Source organism: Furipterus horrens, unplaced genomic scaffold (assembly GCF_987537825.1).
Source record: "Furipterus horrens unplaced genomic scaffold, mFurHor1.1.pri manual_scaffold_1, whole genome shotgun sequence".
NCBI classification, from domain to species: Eukaryota; Metazoa; Chordata; class Mammalia; order Chiroptera; family Furipteridae; genus Furipterus; species Furipterus horrens.
This window is the reverse complement of record NW_028327171.1, coordinates 171,956,168-171,975,706: the sequence shown is the minus strand read 5'-3', so window position 1 is coordinate 171,975,706 and position 19,539 is coordinate 171,956,168. Positions and strand designations below refer to the sequence as shown.

At 39.0% G+C, this 19,539-nt stretch overlaps 1 protein-coding gene across 1 annotated transcript in view; it reads left to right on the top strand.

The window, feature by feature from the left end:
• PDE11A (phosphodiesterase 11A) overlaps positions 1-19,539 on the top strand; it is a 356,500-nt gene that overhangs the window by 203,215 nt on the left and 133,746 nt on the right. Inside the window, exon 10 of the mRNA XM_090268071.1 lies at positions 9,914-9,964. Coding sequence (XP_090124197.1) covers positions 9,914-9,964 — 51 coding nt within the window. The remainder of the gene's footprint in view (positions 1-9,913; positions 9,965-19,539) is intronic.

Below are 19,539 nucleotides of genomic sequence, written 5' to 3'. Positions count from 1 at the left end.
TTTTATAATTGCAGTCTCTTATGTCCTCTGTTAATTTGTCCTACTAGTCAAGCAGAGAACTCTTTGCCTCTTACCTGAGAAGGTCACTATTTCCTATATCACAGAGGGCCAGAGGCTGGCTACAGAGCTAATAGGTTTATTACTAGTACAAATTTCACCTAATACAAAATGAAACTGAAAGATCAAAATTACATCTATATTTACATCTACATGCCACCACTCTTTCCCACCAATGCATGGGTAAGATGTCACTAAATCAGACACGGCACACCCTCCCACTGATTTCCTTCTTAAGCCTCAAGAATCATGTACACAGCACTTCATACAACTACTAGCAATTAAAGAAAACTGAGGCCCTAAGTGAAATGTATTTGTCAGGATGAGAAAAAGAAGCCAAAATTTTCATCACAATGGCTTACACATAGTAGGTACCTCAAAAATATGTGTTGACATGAAGTACAAGTGCAGTTCTTTCCTCATGTGGTAGTTACAAAGCAGTTGATCTTAAAGTCATCCTGACAATTGAGTATTTTATTTATTACCCCAGATTCAGCGGGTAGCTTTTAGTTTACTTTAAAATTTAAAAGTTTAAGTATTTTGTAGGTTTTTAAAACTATGTTTATGACAGATAGATTTTGAAGGTCATGATAACATCACACAGCATATGCAATTATCTGAAGTACCTTTTGAATATTTCATTCTGTTAAACAGCAGGCAGTGTCTTAAGTATTTGACAGCAGAAACATTATTTCTTATTGTCTACACATTCACCCAGTCAGCGTGTCTTTGAAGCCTGTCATCATCTTGTTAAGAAATCCTGGAGGATGGTTCTTTACTCCATTGGATGACACTTCTGTCAGGTCGTTCCAAGTAAATTGACTTGTCATTCCTTGTGGTTTGTCACCATTCTTGGCTGGACACCTGCTACTGATAGCAAAGCTTCTTTATTTTTTTGGTGATAATCAATTTAAATTATGTGGGATTTTATTCCAGATCAGCTTAAATTAACTCTGCTATCAGTTTAGTTTCTAAGTGCCACCAAGTGTCACTCTGCTACTAGAGCCATAAGCATATCAATAAATATTTTTGCAGTCAGTCCTTTCTTGCCCTAGACAGCCAGTCCGGGTCCTCTGAGAGGTCTGGGCTCCTTCTCCCCACTAAGTGGTTCTTTACATTTGTGCTCCTCTCTGCCTGTATATGTAGTGGCCCATTTCTCATTTCAGGAGCAAATGACTGTCCAGATCCCAAATAAATTAACATTCGAAACTATTGATACAAGAGATTTTACTCAAGGGCAGTTCCTCTACTCTTGAACTGCATGTGGCATAGGACAAGTCTTTCTATGTCTTAGCTCTGCTCATTGCTTTTCTCTTAAAATAGAGTTAATTGTCTCCCTGCTGTGGAAATGCCACATAAAAACATGACTTCTCTACTCTATTGTTCATGCATCTGATAAATGCATTATCTTGCTTTTCTTTGTTTTGCTGGTATCAAGTTCAATCCAAAAGTTAATTGAAGTTGGTGAGGTTTTGCAAATAGTGATTTATTTTTTTAACTATGAAGCTTCTTACATTAGAGCTCACCCAAAGAAAACTGAATCACTAGTTTTTACTTAAAATATTTTTTAAATTAATACAAAGAAAAAGTAAATCTATCTGGGGTAGAAATTTTCTTGTGAAAATTCAATGTTTGACAAGTGTTCTGTGGATCAACTGTTTACTTTTGTATATAAGCTTTATACAAATTTTATTGTGCTGTCAAATAATTAACAAGTGTGTTTGTATGGCTAAACTCTCATAACCTAACAATGTTCTTTATGAAGTATTTATATAATTAAGATTTATAACTGTTTCTTTCTTCAAAACTATTAGGTGCATTCAATGAAAGTTTTTTTACTCAAATATATTATTATTCAAAAATGCATGGTATACCTAGGTCCTTGATATGTAATGTACAGCTTAGGGAATTCTTATAAAATTAATACACTCTGGAATCATGGAGGAAGTTTTAACTTATCCAAGAGAGTTTGACAATAGTAATTAGAACTATATAATTCTTTAAGTTTTATTATCAACTATGGAATTTTGCCTGATTTTTAGTCATTAGCTGTGCCAGTAATGATTCGCTTTTGAATATTGGCTATGTTAAAAATAATCAGGAATTTCTTTTGCTATATTTCTTTCAATGGCATCCATGAATTTGTCACAGATCTTAGATTTATGAGGTTAATTGGCATTGCTGAAAATATTCTATTCTTACAGCATTTGGTAGGTGTGCCAGGTAAAATACTGTGAAGAAAAAGTTACCAGGAAGTGTTGTGAGGTGGGGATGGGGAAAGGAATGTGACTATTTGGGGACATGGCTTGGAATTTTTCACTTTTGTTTCCAACCTTCTTAATTTGGAGCAAGTAAAAGTAGGATTGCCAGGTGAAAACACAAGACACCCAGTTAAATTTGAATTTCAAATCAATAAAAAAATAATATTTTTAGTGGAAGTCCAAATATTGCAAATATGAACTGTTGGCCTGAAATTCAAATTTAAATTGGTGTCCTGTATTTTTTATTCACTAAATCTGGCAACCCTACATGTGCTGCTTAGCTTGGGCTCTAAGACTCATGATTCATTCAGGAAAAAAGCACCAGTTAAGGGCACTAATAATATAAGGCAGGGAGAGCTTACTTTTTAAAGATTATTTTATGTTTTTATTCCTTGATTTACTGAGTGCCAAGTAAGTACCAGGCACACTCCTAGAGACAGGCTATACCTTTGTGACCAAAACCAGATCTTATCTTTGCCTTCAGGATGTTTACAGTGTAGTGGGGGAGGCAAAGGATGAATAAACAAACAAGTGACTCCAACTGTGATATGTGGTGTGCAGAAATAGCTTGTCAACTCTGAATAATGGATACCGAGGCAGATTCTTGAGGTAGTAGGAGAAGACCTCGTTGAAGAGGTGACATTTACCCTAATTTCAGAAGGACGAAAACAGCCATCAGGTGCTGAGGGTGGGGAAGACTGTAAGGTAGAAAGGAGCTTGGTGTATGAAGAACCAAACGAGGTGAGTGTGGCTGCCGCCTGTGGAGGAGAGAGCGCACAGCATGAAGTGCGGTTTGAGAGGCCCCAGGGACCAGGTGGTGCACGACCTGTCACGTCGCTGTTTGGGATTGGGTTGTCATTCTACGTGTAATAGAAAGCCACTGATGGGCTTTCAGCTCAGGCACGGCAAAATCTGATTTACACTTTTTAAATATCACTCTGGCTGACATATGCCAAGGAGATTGGAGGGGGCCATGGTAGAAACAGAGAGATTATTGCCAGAGCCCAGGTAAAGTAGCTGGTGCACTGGACCTGGGTAGTGATAATGGAAGTGGAAAGAGGCAAAATATAGGAATGGAAGTGACATGTTTTTCTGTTGCATTCAGTGTGAGGGACCCAGGGAGGGAAAAATCAAGGATAAACCTCAGGTTTCTGGTTTAAACAATTGATTGGATGGAGTGTCATTTGTGGAGCTGGGAAAGACTAGGAAAGAAACAGATTTGTGATTTTAGTTTGCTATGGCTTCTGTAACAAAGTGCCACAAACTTAATGGATTAAATCAATACGCATTTATTATCTTAAAGTTCTGGAGGTCAGAATCTGAAATGGGTCCCTTTGAGCTAAAATCTAAGTATTGGTAGAGCTGCATTTCTACTAGAGGAGGCTTATGCAGACAGTCTGTTTTCTCACCTTTTCCAGTTTCTAGAAGCTTTTTCCATTCCTTGGTCCATGGCTCCCTTCCATCTTAGCATTAGCAATGTCAGGTCAAGTTGTTCTCATGTTGCACCACTGTGACTCTGTGACTTATAAGCACCCCTGTGATGACAGTAAGCCCATCTAGATATCCCAGATAATCTTTCGCATCTCATCTGATTAGCAAGCCTAATTCCATAATTCCATTGTTGGCAACATTTAATTCCCCCTTCCCATGTAAACATATTCACAGATCCCAGGCACTGGAATGTGAACATCTTGGGGGTGTACGGGAGGCTCATTCTGCCTAGTTCGTATGGGAAAATCAACACATGTGGTTAGACATACTAAGTTTGAGATGCCAGTGAGTTGACAAAGTAGGAAGTTAGAGAAGTCGTCGTCGTCGGCAGCCGTCCGTCTCGAGAGACGATGGTGTAGCTTCTTAAGAGTCTATCTGCACCGCCGAGAATGGCTGTGCAGTCCGACTCGGGAGTGACACGGTATCTGTCTCCTCCCGTGTTGAATCGACATCTTGCGATGACGCTGGAGTGTCCTCTCCAGTGAAGCTGAAGCTACAGAGCCTGGGCAGGGTGATATGGAGGATCTTCTGTTGCCCATGCAGCAGACCCCCCCTCTCTTCGCAGCTGAAGGGTCCAAGGGAAAGACAGAGTCAATACAGCTTGGCTTCAGGTGCGCTGCAGGAGTTGCCGGTGTTGACTACAACGTCAAACCGCCTTAGGGACTCCGGCTCCGGATTTTCTGTCGGGGTTTACTCCCTTAGCCTTTCCCCTGAAGAGGTATGCCGCAAGGCAGCGGAGGTTTTTTGGAGTCAGAGGTTTCCTTCTCTGATGTGCCCTGACTGGAAGATCGAACCAGCGACACTTAGCTCGCAGGCCGACGCTCAATCCACTGAGCCAAACCAGCCAGGGTGGAAGTTAGAGAAGTAGACAGTTGGATATGTGAGATTGAAGCTCAGGGCTAAATTTTGAAGTTGTCAACACAGAGATGATGTATGAAGCCATGGGAGTGTGTGACATCACTGAACGAGAGGCTGAGCCCAGCAAACTGCTACTTGAACACTGCTGCAAAAGGCAGCTGCAGACTTGCACAGGGATTTGGCAGCTAGAAATAGGAAACCTTGAGACAGTCTGTTTCAGTGGAGTCATGGGGGCAGAAACAAAACTGATGCAGGTTGGGGAGTGAATGAGAGACATGATCAGTGACCACAGGTGACGAGGAAAAGTCCTGCAAGACATTTTTTTAAACTCTTGTTTGGTTTGGCTCAGTGGATTGAGCGTCGGCCTGCGAGCTAAGTGTCGCTGGTTCGATCTTCCAGTCAGGGCACATCAGAGAAGGGAAACTCTGACTCCAAAAAACCTCCGCTGCCTTGCGGCATACGTCTTCAGGGGAAAGGCTAAGGGAGTAAACCCCAACAGAAAACCCGGAGCCGGAGTCCCTAAGGCGGTTTGACGTTGTAGTCAACACCGGCAACTCCTGCGGCGCACCTGAAGCCAAGCTGTATTGACTCCGTCTTTCCCTTGGACCTTTCAGCTGCGAAGAGAGGGGGGGTCTGCTGCATGGGCAACAGCAGACCCTCCATATCACCCTGCCCAGGCTCTGTAGCTTCGGCTTCACTGGAGAGGACACTCCAGCGTCATCGCAAGATGTCGATTCAACACGGGAGGAGACAGATACCGTGTCACTCCCGAGTCGGACTGCACAACCATTCTCGGCGGTGCAGATGGACTCTTAAGAAGCTACACCATCGTCTCTCGAGACAGACGGCTGCCGACATGTTAAAAATAGTGATGTGATCACATTGATCAAAAGCTAGGAGCTAAGCAAAATCACTGTTGTGTATTTATATCTAGTCAGGAATGCATGATAGCTATGTTAATAGTATACTTGGAAGGGGGAAGTATTGCTAGGTTCTCACTACTGTGCTCTGTGTATAAAGCAACCACTGAAAGTCAGCTGGAGCAGTGAAATAGCAGTACCTTCCTGAACACATCTCAGGAAGTCCTTTTGGACCAAACAGTAGAAACTGCTTGGAGGAGGAAATCACAGTGTTCTGGAAGTTACAGGATCACCTTTTCTTGAGGAATCTGCTCCCATAGCTGGCTGGCCCTTCCAGGGATTCATGTAGGGGGCAATGCTATGTCCCCCCAAAGGACATTTCCTGCAGGGATAAGGTACTCTTATTAGCTGATGATTCTTCCCTGCACATCCACAAGGGACTGTACTCTTTTAGAACGGGGTTGAAAGGTTCTTATGTGAGGCCACTCCTCTGCTCCCTTTACTGCTTCTCAGAGTCCTACAAAAGTGAACAGGAACTCTCAGAATAAAAAGATTCAAAAGGTAAAACCAAAAGCTTCCTTGTCATTAACTTGGTTAAATAGATAGAATAAAAAATTCCTATGGACTTTCTAGATTAGTCAGTAGAAAGGCTAAAATCTCAGAATGAACTCTAAAGGGTTTTGGCTCCAAGTTGTCCAGAAAAACTTAAGAACCATGACAAATCATGACAAAGTAACTAAGGCATTTATTTTATTAAAGTCTTAATCTTATAGCATACACAAACATAATTTCATACGTATCATAGACCAAAATATAAAAGATAAAACTATGAAGTTTTTAGAAGATAGCAAGAGATAGGTATTTGATACTTTAAGGCAGGCAAAGCTTCTTGGAAAGGACATATGAAACAATAACAATAAAGGAAAATGACAAATTATACTTGTTTAAAATTGAAAACTTTTTCTCATTAAAAGACATTAAAGAAAACTGAGTCGGTAAAAGGGTACAAACTTTCAGCTAAAGATAGTGAGGTCTAAGGATCTAATGTAAAACACAGTGACTATAATTAATAGCACTGTATTATGTCATTGAAATTTGCTAAAAGGGTAGAACTTAAATGTTCTCACCAAAAACAACTGTTTAAAATAGATAAATATGTGAGGCGATGAATGTGTTAATTAACTAGATTGTGGGAACCCTTTCACAATTAAAAGACAAAACAAAAAAAATTAATAGACAAGCCACAGACTGGGAGGTAATATTTTCAAAAAATACATCTGACAAAGAACTTATATCTAAAATATACAAGGAACTTCAACTCACTAATAACAAACAAAAGAAAATTTTAAGTGGATAGAAACTTTTAGTCTACATCACTGATTCAAATACTTCTAACTGAGCGGAGTTAATAGCTTTTGTTTGTAATAATAAAGGAAGTGGGAAAAGTTCAACAAGAAGAGCCAGTACATGCCTTACATACTAAAAGCCAGGCTAAGCACCACCTGGTGGCAGAGATTTTGAATTTCAACCTGAGTTTTTGTGAAAAAACTTTTAAGTAAAGATAAATTTTGAAGGTCGAATTTGCAAAAAGAGACTTATAAATAGTAAAAAATGTTATAAGGTGACAGTCAAATTAAAATTTACCATAGTAAAACCAAAGCAAAAGGACAGGACCTATTCAGTTATTTTTGCAGTGAAAATACCTGTTAATAATTATGAGACAATGAAGATAATATGATGACATAATTCTCTACCAAATACTTATATGGTAGAATTGTAATTGAATATTAAAACAATAAATGTATGTTGGTTATTTGTGTGCTAGATATTTAACATGTATTATCACATTTAATCTTAAGAACCACCCTAAGTACAAGCCCACACCACTGAATTTTTCCAGTAAAAAAAAAAAAAAATCTCAGTTTTTGATTAATGAAACTCACAGAACATATTTATCTCTCAAAACAACTTTTATGACTTTGTATTGAAAAAATTATGTTTATTTCCCCAAAACTCTGTATAATTTATTTGTAACAAAATGAGGTCTGGGAAAAGCTTTGATTTACATTCCAAATTAAATTGGTCTGATAGTGTCAGATCATGTGTAGACATGTTGAGAACTACACGGAATTTGACAGGGAGGGTATGCATCTCAGCTGTTGCTGGCTCTGAGGAAGCCACTTGTCCTGAATGTGTCACCACCATGCCTTTAATATTTAGCTCTTGTTTTTACTTAGTATTGGACAGTCAGTCCCCTCTCAAAGATGGAAAAGTGTTGAGACAACTATGGGAAAAGAAGTGCGTGATTACAGTATTTACAATGAAAGAGAAGATAGTGCTGATTATAAGGTAACTTTTTGTTAAGAACTATATTGGTTATGACCAGAGTCAGCCTTCAAATTTAAGTAACACTTAAAGCAAGTTATGCCCAAACATCATTTTCTGTTTACACATACTTTCTTTCATTAAGTTTTAGGAAGTGATTGCAAGTCTTATAATACATTATAATTTTTTTTTCCATTAAATACAATGGAAAGCAGGCTTCCTGTTGGTGTTTTCAGGTAGAATCTGATTTTCAAGAATAGGATATACCTGTATAGTATTATTACTATCCTTTTGAGTGCCATGCATAATTCAAAATTTGGATCAACATGAGAAAAAATTATATCAATAAATAACCTGAGGTACAAAAAAAGAGAACAAAGCATAAAATATGAATTATTCCATTGTTATTTACATTTATAGCCATCAAAAAATGTCGCTGAGAGCAACGCTGGCACTTTTGGGAAAATTTGTCAGCGTCGCTCACAGCGATGTTGGGACTCAAAAGGTTAAACCATTTTATAAATAAAGCCCAAGGAGATTAAAACACTCGCCCAAAGTCCAATAGCTGAGCAGCAGCAGCCTGGCTCTGGAGGCTGTGTTCTAACCACCATGAGATGCTGCCTCCACTGTGGCCCTGCTCTGTCACACAGATGGTAGGTGCCTTGGGTGAGCATTTCTCGAAATTCTTGGAGTATGACTAGATCAATGTATCACCTAAAATGGAGTTCTGTGGCTAATTAGGTTTGGGAAATGCTGAGTTTAACCAAATAAAACCTTTACTTTTCAAAGCTAAATGTACACTAAATTTCTCTATAAGGTTGGTGGTTGAAGAAGCATTTAGCATTTCCCATACTTATTTGTTTGAGATTTGTATAGATTAAGGATGGGATCAGTAGCATAAAATACATAATATGTATGTATATGTGTGTGTGTATATGTAGGTATATGTAACACACTTTACAACATACTAGTACCGACTCAAGCAAATGTGTATTTGTCCTGTGCAACGAGAAGTCTGATGCAGGGCAGTCTAGGGCTAGGCTTATTTCTCTTTTTCTGCTGTACTATCCATCATAAGCTGTCATTTATACTTACGGTTGTCATCTCATAGACACCAGGTTTTGCTGCATCTCTTACAGCTTTTTTTCTGGGGAGGAAGAGAAAGGAAAGGAAAGAGGCAACATCAGCACTCCCACTTATATTTCATTAATTGGAGCATTGTCACCCCACATGACCATCCCTAGCTGTAGGCAGCCTTCAAACCGGGTTATGAAGAGGTGATAAACCAAAAGTTTGATTTATTGTTCACGTGACATGTCAGCAGCTGCAAGCTGGGCTGTGGCTCTGCCCAGTGTATCATTCGGGGTGAGTGAGCAGCCATTCTCAGGGCCGTGCACTTCCTGTGGTCGGGGGTGGGGGTGGGGTATGGAGATGGCAGAACCACACAAAGGCTCTTAAAGATACTGCTCAGAAGTGACATCTGTCACTTTCCCCCATATGCCACTGGCTAAAGCAAGTCATATATTAAGGCTGATGTCAATAGGGCAGGGAAATATAACCCTCAGAAAAAGCATTGCAGATTGTTGTGCATAACAATATAATCTTTCCTGTATAATAAAAGCAGGCAAGTGGGAGCAGACTGGAAATGGAATTTGAGTTAGCAGTCTACAGTGTCTGCCACAGTATACACACACACTTTACCTTTTTATTTATTTATGTTCCAGAGCATTTCACAGGATAAGTATTCACATCCTTTGGGAACTGTGGCCTTGAGCCACATCACATTTCTTTGATAAAATAATTGCCTATAAAAACATCCTGGTATAAAATACTTAGCCTTTAATGTGGACTGTAGTTCCATTCAGCATTGTAATAGATTCCACTGTGACTGCACTGGTAAGAATCTGTGTCACAAACTGCTATTGGAAGACTCTTGTTGTACATTAAAATCCACTATTTTGTCAAGGTGATATTCATGAGCAATGCTTATTTTTAAGTCAGGAAATTTTCAGAAAATAGTCATGTTGAGTTATTATTACTTTTTCTATTTTTCTGAATCAGGTGCTGTCATACCATGCAACATGTTCAAAAGCTGAAGTTGACAAGTTTAAGGTAAGGAAGTAATTGGTGCCCTATTAGAAGTTAAATTTTACATGACTTTCTGACCCTTTGTCACTTGCTTCTGTAGAATTAGTCCTGCCCATTGGGTGTTGGTGGAGCAGGCAACAGTGTGTTTAGATATTTCAGTTTCAGAGGGCCAGAGAGACACACAGAACCAAGTAGCCCCTTCATGATCATTGAAATGAGTCGGTATTTATTTCTTACCATTTGTTAAGTAAGCAGGATAACAGAAAAAAATCTGTGTAATATGGTGAGAATCAGGAGGTCTGGTTTGGGCACTGGTTTTACCTCTAACTTTCTGTTCATTTAAAATCTTAGGGCCTGTATCTTCATTTGTAAAAATAAATGAATAAATTAGGATAATAATAGGTAACACTCCCAAGTGTTTACTATGGACCAGGCACAATACAAAGCGTTTTGCCTGTATTAATTCATTTGAGTCTCATAATTCTGTGAAGTATATACTCTTTTTCTAGGTGAGTAAACTGAAGCAGGGAGATATTGAATAGACAGGCCAAGGTCCAACAATTGTAAGGTTGTAAGGGGTATAATCAGGCAGTCTGGTCCCAGACCTAGAGTTCTTAACCACCAAGCTTTACAGCTGCTTAGCATGACACCCTTCTCTCTCTGTTATCCTATGAGTCTGTGAATGAGTCTTAGATATGCCTTTTCACTTTTGTCATTACCATTTCCTTAAAGGCAACTCAGAATACTTGCTCCTCTTCCTGCACTTCTAACAGGCCATGGTCAATACGTGGGTATATGGAGAAACTAATTTTTTCCCTTTTGAAAGTTTTGGTGTCTGCCTTTTTAAGTTTCTGTGGAGGTTTAGTCATCCATTAACAAGCAAGCTGTCACTACCCTAAGAAAGGTAATTTTTTATACTGTAATATTTGTATGTAATAATACTCGATGATGACTATTCTTCTGAGAGTTTCATTTGCACATAGATACGTTCGTCTTCCCAGGAAAAATGGCACAGAGACCTTTAGGCCTGATAATTGAACCAAGTCATTAGAGTTGAGTCACACTAACAGAGAAAGGAGATAAGGGAAGACTCCAAACTCATATTAGGGGTGAGGGAACTGCTCGGAAGGACAGGGAGTATGCACTGGGCCCGAGGTGAACTGCTTGGGCTCCATCCAGAGATATGGACAAGACCTGCAACAGTGACCTGGATTAGAAGGAGAGAAGCTGTGCCAGCAAGAGGTGACAACTGAAAACAAAGGAAGAAGACAGAACAACCAAAACCATGGGAGTCAGGGCCTGTTGTTGCAGAGATAAACATCCTATATTCCAGCTAGAATGTGAGTGCCTTCAGGGCAGCACTATTTGTATGTTTTTTTTCACAGCTCTGTTGCTGTCTTTCACAGTTCTTGAGACAAGGTAACACTCAATAAGGAACTTGTTGAATGAATGAATGAGTGAATGAATGAATGGCTAAATAAATCCAAACAGCATCAGTGTTCCGCAACTTAAAACAATTATTCATTAAGGAACAACTGTAATTGAACAATAAAATTTTTTAAATAAAAAAAGAAAAAATAATGTTAAAACTGTGGATATATGTAATTATATATTTATATTTTGTATATTTTTATATTAATTTTATTAAAATATTTAAAGCTTTTTTACTTTAATAAAGTTCAATTACCTAGAAATTTTATTTATGGAAATAATTTCCATATCTATTTCACTCTCATATTTTTTTACTGCTATAATTATTATCATTGCTAAAAGAGGGAAGGGACAGTCAGGGAGGAAGCTAGCAAAGCTCACAGTGGATTAAATATGCCTGCAAAAGCTATTTGATGGGGCATGTCCAGAGCTATAGCAGACCAAAATCAATAGCTGTCTACTCTCAAACGTACTGCCCTGTGCTCAGGCTTAATTCTTCACTTCAAGTAAGGAGAACACTGTTTATTTGGAATTTGTCATGCTTTTCTATTGTTAGTCATTAACATACTAAAAATATGAAATATTTAAATTTGAGAACAAAGGGTTATTTCATCTTAAAATTATCAAGATTATTAACTTAAGTGATTTGTTCTAAATTTTATCCTGAAAGATATTAGTGAGTATCTTATTACAATATAATTGAGATATAGTGAATTATTTTACCTTAATGGCTTTTTAAGAATATATTGATAAAAAGTAAATAAAATATATCATAATTGGTAGCTCATGTCTTATAACTGCAGCAATAACATTAAAATGTAGTGGGCTTAACATAATCCTGCACATAGACACTGAAAAGTATTTACTGAAATTTCATTCTAGAGTGCAATGGCAGTTTCCTAACATTGTAGCTAACTAATGGTAAGTAAATACTTTGTTTTGACTGATATTTATAGACAAACCATGCTTGCATTTAAATATCTTGTAAACTTTGCTACCTGTAATACATTTTTAACAAAGATAGTAAATAAAGATATATGAGATAAAGACACAGAGAGAGATAGAGACAGAAAAAGACAGAGGAAGAGACCAAATCTTGGAATCATAGTTGTCTATGAGCTCTCATGAGCTAAAGAATGGTTGAGTCTCAAGGTATTGGATTATGCCAGTTCGGACCGAGCTAGTGACCAGTAATTCAGAGATTAAGCCCGAGTTTGGGAGAAAAAATGATTTTATAATCTAGTGCTAAAAAGGCTGTGGAGGTCAAATACATGCACACACAGGTCAGAATCTAGCTGCAGCCCAAGAAGTACCACATTTGGGATTCAGACATGTCTAGAAAACCAATGAGATGTGGTGTGCTTTACATGAGAGGTCTTCTGAGTCAAATTTCTTCCTAGTGCAAGTTGAGGCCATAGGCCTCAGTTGTCTGGATGATTTCAAATTCAGAGTGGGGTTTGTCTCTTGGATTTGTCTCTTACCCGAGTCTCCCATGGATTCACTCCTTAGCTAAGAGCATTTGTGGACATACAAGGCATGGATTCTTTCTAGTTTCAATGTATTAAATGCCCCTGAGAGCACAAGGGCTCCATAGTTTCAAAAGCACACACAGAAAGCAGCAGCCCAATGGAAGGAAGCATCACTGTGGCCCAGAGGCAAGGCTCCTTCCTACCAGTATGACCAGCAGAGGATGAAAGGATCATTGCAGGCTTAGTCACATTTTAAGGACAAGCAAGGGCAAGATATATCCTGAGAACTTCCATAAATAAGTAGGAGACATGGAGATACCACAATATTGAAGAGTATGATACAAACCATTAATTACTTTCAATTCATTATCATTAGTATTCCTAGATGGTGTGGTCTAAAGGAACACATATTTCATGCGCAGTAAACCTGTAGTGAATCTTTACTAATTATTAATGATAGGCTGAAACCACCTTATCTTTTCTCATATCTCATGTTCTTATTTCATATCCCTCCATGTTTAGGAGTTTCTCTTCCTATTTTAGAATGCCATAGAAGAAGGGGAGAATGTTTTTGTTTTGTTTTGTTCCGTTAACACTATTTCTCCTGCTGGGAAAAATCTCCTTTCTGGGTATGTGGTAGGAGTGGGTAAATGGTGGATAGAGTATGAAAACCTTTCTAGAAGTTTCCCTGGATTGTCTAGCAAGAGTAAGTAGATAAAACAACATATAATTGCTCATCCAAGAATATCAGAACTTAAGCTTATTTTTTGTGGTTCTGATATATCATTTATACTTTGGAAAACAGTCCTTTTGTGGGGCTACAGTCACAGAACTTTCTGGAACTAATGAATCTACTTTGTAAAAGTCTGATTCCAGTTGCAATGTTAATAATTTACCCTTTTTGGGTTGGTTGCCCTGTGCACTGAATGAGGGAACCAGGATCTAAAAAACAGTTTTTATCTTCACTAACATTTACTGATCTTCCCTGAACTTGAAATAAAAAAGGTGTGCCTAAGAAATCCGTGCAGATTTTAGTGCCTTTTTATATCTCTTCTGCACTGTGCTAACAGGAATAACCCATAAAGACCATATTGACAACTAGATCTCTTTGAAGATGACTTGTTTAAAGGCTTTTAATAACCTGAAGAGGCCAGCTGTGATAACACAAGAAAATGAATTTAGTACACTATTATATGCTCCTGTAATTTTGTGCACTTTCTTAAGATCCCAATGCAATGGAGAGACCTAACAGTTTTCACTATACATGCCAGTTTACCATTAAAATCAACTCATGGACATTCTCATATTATATGGCTACCTTCTATCATTCTTTCTTTCAATTCCAAACTGCATGGGTTACAGCTGCAATCAGAGATGAACTCATTTACAGCCCTGTTTAACTGCTCCAGTAATTTATTTTTGTTTTTGTTTCAGATTTTTTAAACTACATTGATTAATAAGATCATATAAGTTTCAAGTGTACTTTTCTATGATACATGATCTGTATATTGCATTGTGTGCCTACCACCCAAAGTCAAATCATCTTCCCTCACCACTGGATTTTTTGCCTTCATTTCTTTTTTTTCTTTCAATTTTATTTTGCATTGGTTTCAGGTGTACATCTTAGTGGTTAGAAAATCATATACTTCACATAGTATTCCCCTCAATATTTCCAGTACCTCAGCTGGCACCATACAGAGTTATTACAATGTTATTGACTCTGTACTTTACATCCCCATTCCTATCTTGTACCACCGATTTGTACTTCTTAATCCCTTCACCTCTTTCACCCAGTCTAACTTTATTTTTGTTTTCTTTTCTTTTTATTTTTATTGAATTTATTGGGGTGACATTGGTTAGTAAAATTATATGTTTCAGGTGTACAATTCTATATAATAGTATCTGTACATTGTATTGTGTGTTCTCCACCCCAAGTCAAGTCTCCTTCAATGTCTACTTATCCCCTCTTAACCCTCTCCCACCTCCCCCATCCCCCTTTCCCTCTGGTAATCACCCTACTGTTGTCTGTCTATGAGGATTGTTTTACCTTAGTCCTCTCATTTTTTTACCCAGCCTCCCAACCTCCTCCCTTCTGACAACTGTCAGCCTGTTCTTTGTATCTATGAGTCTGTCTCTATTTTTTTCTTGGTTTATTTTGTTCATTAGACTTCACAACTGCCTCAGTAATTAAATGCCAATAACTTATGTTGAATGTTTGGTTTCCACCACCTCTTGCATATTTCAAGTTTCCATTGTTAATGCCTAGGCCACAAATTAATATCCTGGTAAAGTAAATAAAGTACCATCGAATAGATACTCCTCATGGCCTTTCCATACCAAAGAATGGCTGGATCAAAAATAAGATCTTATAGCATCTTCTGAGAGACGGCTGGCAGAGGACAAGCTGAGCAATGGGATGTGATATATAGTCATGCTAGACTTGAGGAAATATGTTTGATCCATGAATTATTCCAATGTTTTAATAAGAAGTTTTGCCCTGAGAACTGCCCTTGCCACTGTGCTGATAGATGTGTCTGTCAGAGGCCCTACTTAAGGGTCCCTGCGCGAGGAGGCCAGGATTGGGGCTGCCCCCATTGGGCTGACCAAGTGCATGGAATGCCTTTTATTAGTTGATCCTCCAGAGGGCGCACCTTTTTCTAATTGCACAGAGGCAGCACTTGCTGCCCCTGCCCTGCCTGCTCTATTTCCAAAAATAGACGGGACCTCAGGGTGTCAGGGAGACTAGTTTCTCTAGTCTCAGCCCTCACAGCCTTCCTGAAATGCAACGTTTGGAAATCTCAAAAACTGATGACTTCCCAGTTCAACTCATCTTACTTCTAAGGTTGTTAAAAAGATGACCAAGGAACAGTATAAACAGAATTTAGGTGTCTTCTTACACCTATTCTGCTTCCTCTCTCATGCCTGGCTCTTGAATTGAGGTGATTGTTTTAACTTTAAATAATATTTATGCCAAGTTTAATATCCGAGATTTTTTTGTCATCAGGGAAAGTTACTGAACCTTCAGCAGGAAATTGACTGCAGGGGAAACAGCTGACTCAGCACTCAAAAGGGCTTCCTCTGCTCTAAAGCAGCAGACTGAGCCGGCAGCCTGCACCACTTAGGGTGTGTCCATAAATATGTGAGTGCTTTGTGGTCAACTGTCCACATATTCCTACTGATTCTCTTTATGAATTGTGTCTTAGTCAAGTGCCACGTCAGAAAAAGGATGGTTGTACTTTGTCACTCCTGAGTATTGAAAAAGTTGGTGGAGGGGGTGGAGAGTGGGGCAACAAGGCCACCCTTCCCGCTGGTCTTCCCTGTTGCTTGCTGAACCAAGCAGCTGCGCCGCCAGGGCTCTTCAAAGACCCGTCTGGCCAAGATACAGTAGTCCCTCTCTATATTGCAGTTCACTTACGCAGCCTCACTGTATCGCGGGATTTTTAAAAGTATATTTAATTATTTATCGCTGATTTTTCGCTATATCACGGGATTTTGCGGTACTGTATACATATGTTATTAAAGTTACATAGGTTTAAGAGTGTAGAATAAATGTAAGGTTCCTACTTCGCAGGGGGGTCTAGAATGTAATATCCACGATAAGTGAGGGAATACTGTACATCCTGCCTTGACCCTGCCTCCTCTCAGATCACCTTACATAGCCACTATTTGTGACTCTTTCCATTTGAAAACAAAACCAGGCCCTGTCTCCAAAAGTTCACTGTGAATGTTTACTTCCCCTGGGAGAAAAATGGGGCTGGACGGGTTTCTCCTGCTTTGGTAATTCCACACAGGAACACAGTTGGGTTCCCCGCATTCCTTAGTATCACACGTGGAGGCCCAGGGGGTCTGAGCCTGAGGGAATGAAATAAAAGGTTCAGAGCAGTGAGGGGAGGAGTCCTGGAGGTCCGGGGAAGACAGGAGCAGTGGGCTGTGGTGTGGCCCAGTCAGAGCCCTGACTCCTGAAGGGTGGAGGGAACTGTAAAGGCCAAACAGGTCAGAACCTTCAGAACTCCAGGGCATCGTTCTGGCCTTCCTCTGGTTAAAGCCATCTATAACTGTAGATATGGAACCAGGAAATGAAGAATGGATAGCCCCTCCCCTCAATGATACGGGCTTGGTTTAGTAATCACAATGGTTGGTTTTTTTCTCTGCTCTTTCTTCAGTGCACACAGAACCCACAAACTCCTTTCTGTTATGCTTTGCTCACTCTCCTCTTCAAAAGCACACCTTGGATAAAATTGTCCAGTTACCTCTGAGTCCTCACATTTCCTCACTCCCACACGCCATCACCTCCATTCCAACTTCAGCATGGCTCTCATGCTCCCATGAGCCTCTGGGTCATCACTCACCCAGGTCCTTGCTGCCCCCTGTGCAGACGGCGGTTATGAAGTGCCCTGCAGCTGGCCTTGCTGCCTCCCCTTGACCTGCTCCCAGTTCATCCCATACACAGCGGCCAGACTAGCATTATTCTGTTGGTGCCTGTTTCCTCGCCACAAAGCTTAATGCCTTCTATAGATTCCATCACATCAGATTCTTTCATTGGACTAATGTACTCTGAACTCTAAACTCCAGTTCACTTTTTCATCCTGTTCCCCATGCTGTCACTTACCCACCCTTCACATGAGTTCCATTTCATAGTTCCTGTCCTTCCTTTCCTTCCTTCTCTTTGGTCCCATCCCTTGTCCTATCTCTGCATATTTAAAATCTCAATTATCCCATCTGATCCTCCTCAGTTGCCCATCTCTCCATGAAATTGTTCTAATGGCTCATTTGCCATTGTTTTATTGTACTTATTATTCCTACCCTGCGATAAAAGTCTTTGGGCACTGTCTAATTGCCTGGTTAAACTAGGAGCATTTTTAGGGGAGAATCCTCATCTAACCTGTTTTTGTAACCATGCCTTGCAGCTGGGTGCTGGAGATGTTTCTACCAGGTGAATACATGCATTGAACAGTTTGCAGTTTTGATGGCATGCTAAGTTGCAGCATGTGAGTGGAATTTTGAAGTAGGGACCTGTGAATATGAAAGTCTGTAAATTCTGTTTCAACCCCTGTTTCAAGTTCTTGGTTGTTAGTTTCCTGGGTTTCCAGTGAATTCTAAACTATTTCAAAATAAAGGAATTCCTTTCCTTTATTTAGGCCATTTTTCTTGGAATGTTCACTGTGATAACATCTGCCCTTCCTGCTGTGGACAAAGGCCCCTTGCCAATAATTCTGAATTGATTCAACAACTTCATTAATATTAAATACAACTAAACTTTTTTAAAGATCTATTTAGTTTATTGAACCTCAGGATAACTTTCTAATGCCTTTTATTTATTTATTATTTATTCTGTCCCTTCTACCTATTTTTGAAATTAGGTACTGCTTTTTTAGTTCTGCATGATCCATCCAAAAATCTGAAAAATGTGCATGTGCCATGATTCTCTTGGTCCCAAGGCACCATATGAAATACAAAGTCAAGGAAATGCCTGATCTAAGGGTTCAGCCTCAGTAGCCAGAGCTGCCCCCTTAGAAGCAGTCTTTGTGAGGCTCCAGACACAGTCAGACAGGAGGGAGCAAACAGTGCGTAGACAAAGCAGTCACCAGACCTCTTGGTTCATTGAAAACTTCCAGGCCTCAGGTTTCCTCATCTGCAAAACAAAGCCATTTCCAGCTATAAGATGGTATAATTTTATGAATCTTATAAAATTTATCTCTAAGAAGGAAGGGGAAAATAAAATACAAAGCAACATAAAGTTAACAAAACATCATGGGGTCCTTAAAATTTCTGAATACACAAAACTTTAATTTTAAGCTGCTTAGAAGTTTGGTACAAAAGTTGGGTTAGTTTGATTTAATTATATTCATTAAATGATTTCCAAAGCCCACTGTGACTATATTATATTTGAGGGGCAACATAATACAATAACACTTATGAAGAAGATAAATGATTATTTATTTCAGTTAAGACAGGAATCTTAATCTCATCAGTATGAAAGTTATACACTAATACTACCTATAAAAGTTTAAATGATAGTGTCTTAAATAATATGAATTGGTATATAAAAGCCTTTTCATACCAATTATCTCACCTGATCCTCACAACCTCTTGGTGAGAGCTGGGTTATTATAGCTCCATTTTACATATGAGGCAACCAAGAACCAAAGAACTAGCAAGAAATATATACATATTTAGCTTTGTTATTTTTTCTTTCCAATGTTTTGTTTTGACCTTGAAGACAATGCTGCCCTTCAAGTGGCTGAATGGGAACATGTAAATAATACCATGGGATTTGATCCTGAAGTCATTTCTTTTGAGTTAGCCATTATTCTTGGAAACTTCATGGCATTTTGACAGCTTAGGTGCCAAAAAAGTATGAATGGTGATGGTGTCAGAAAAACAGGATACTGGACTGAACTTAATAAACATTTTAAAAGAGACTTTTCGTGCTACTCTTTCAGCAACCAGTATTTAATTCTACTTTATTAGAAACTTATTTTAGTATTGTGTGTGTGCCATCCATGTGACTTCTTGCCCAGGGTTTCAGACTGCTTAGAAACCTAAGGAAGTTGGAACCAGTGAATATTATGAAGATATCGCATTATTCTTAGCGAGAGAGCATATGATCCATTATTCTGACATCTTGCTTGTCTTCCTTACAGTCTGATTGGCTTATCTAGCTGCATAGAAATCTCTCGACATCTGGAAGTCTCAATG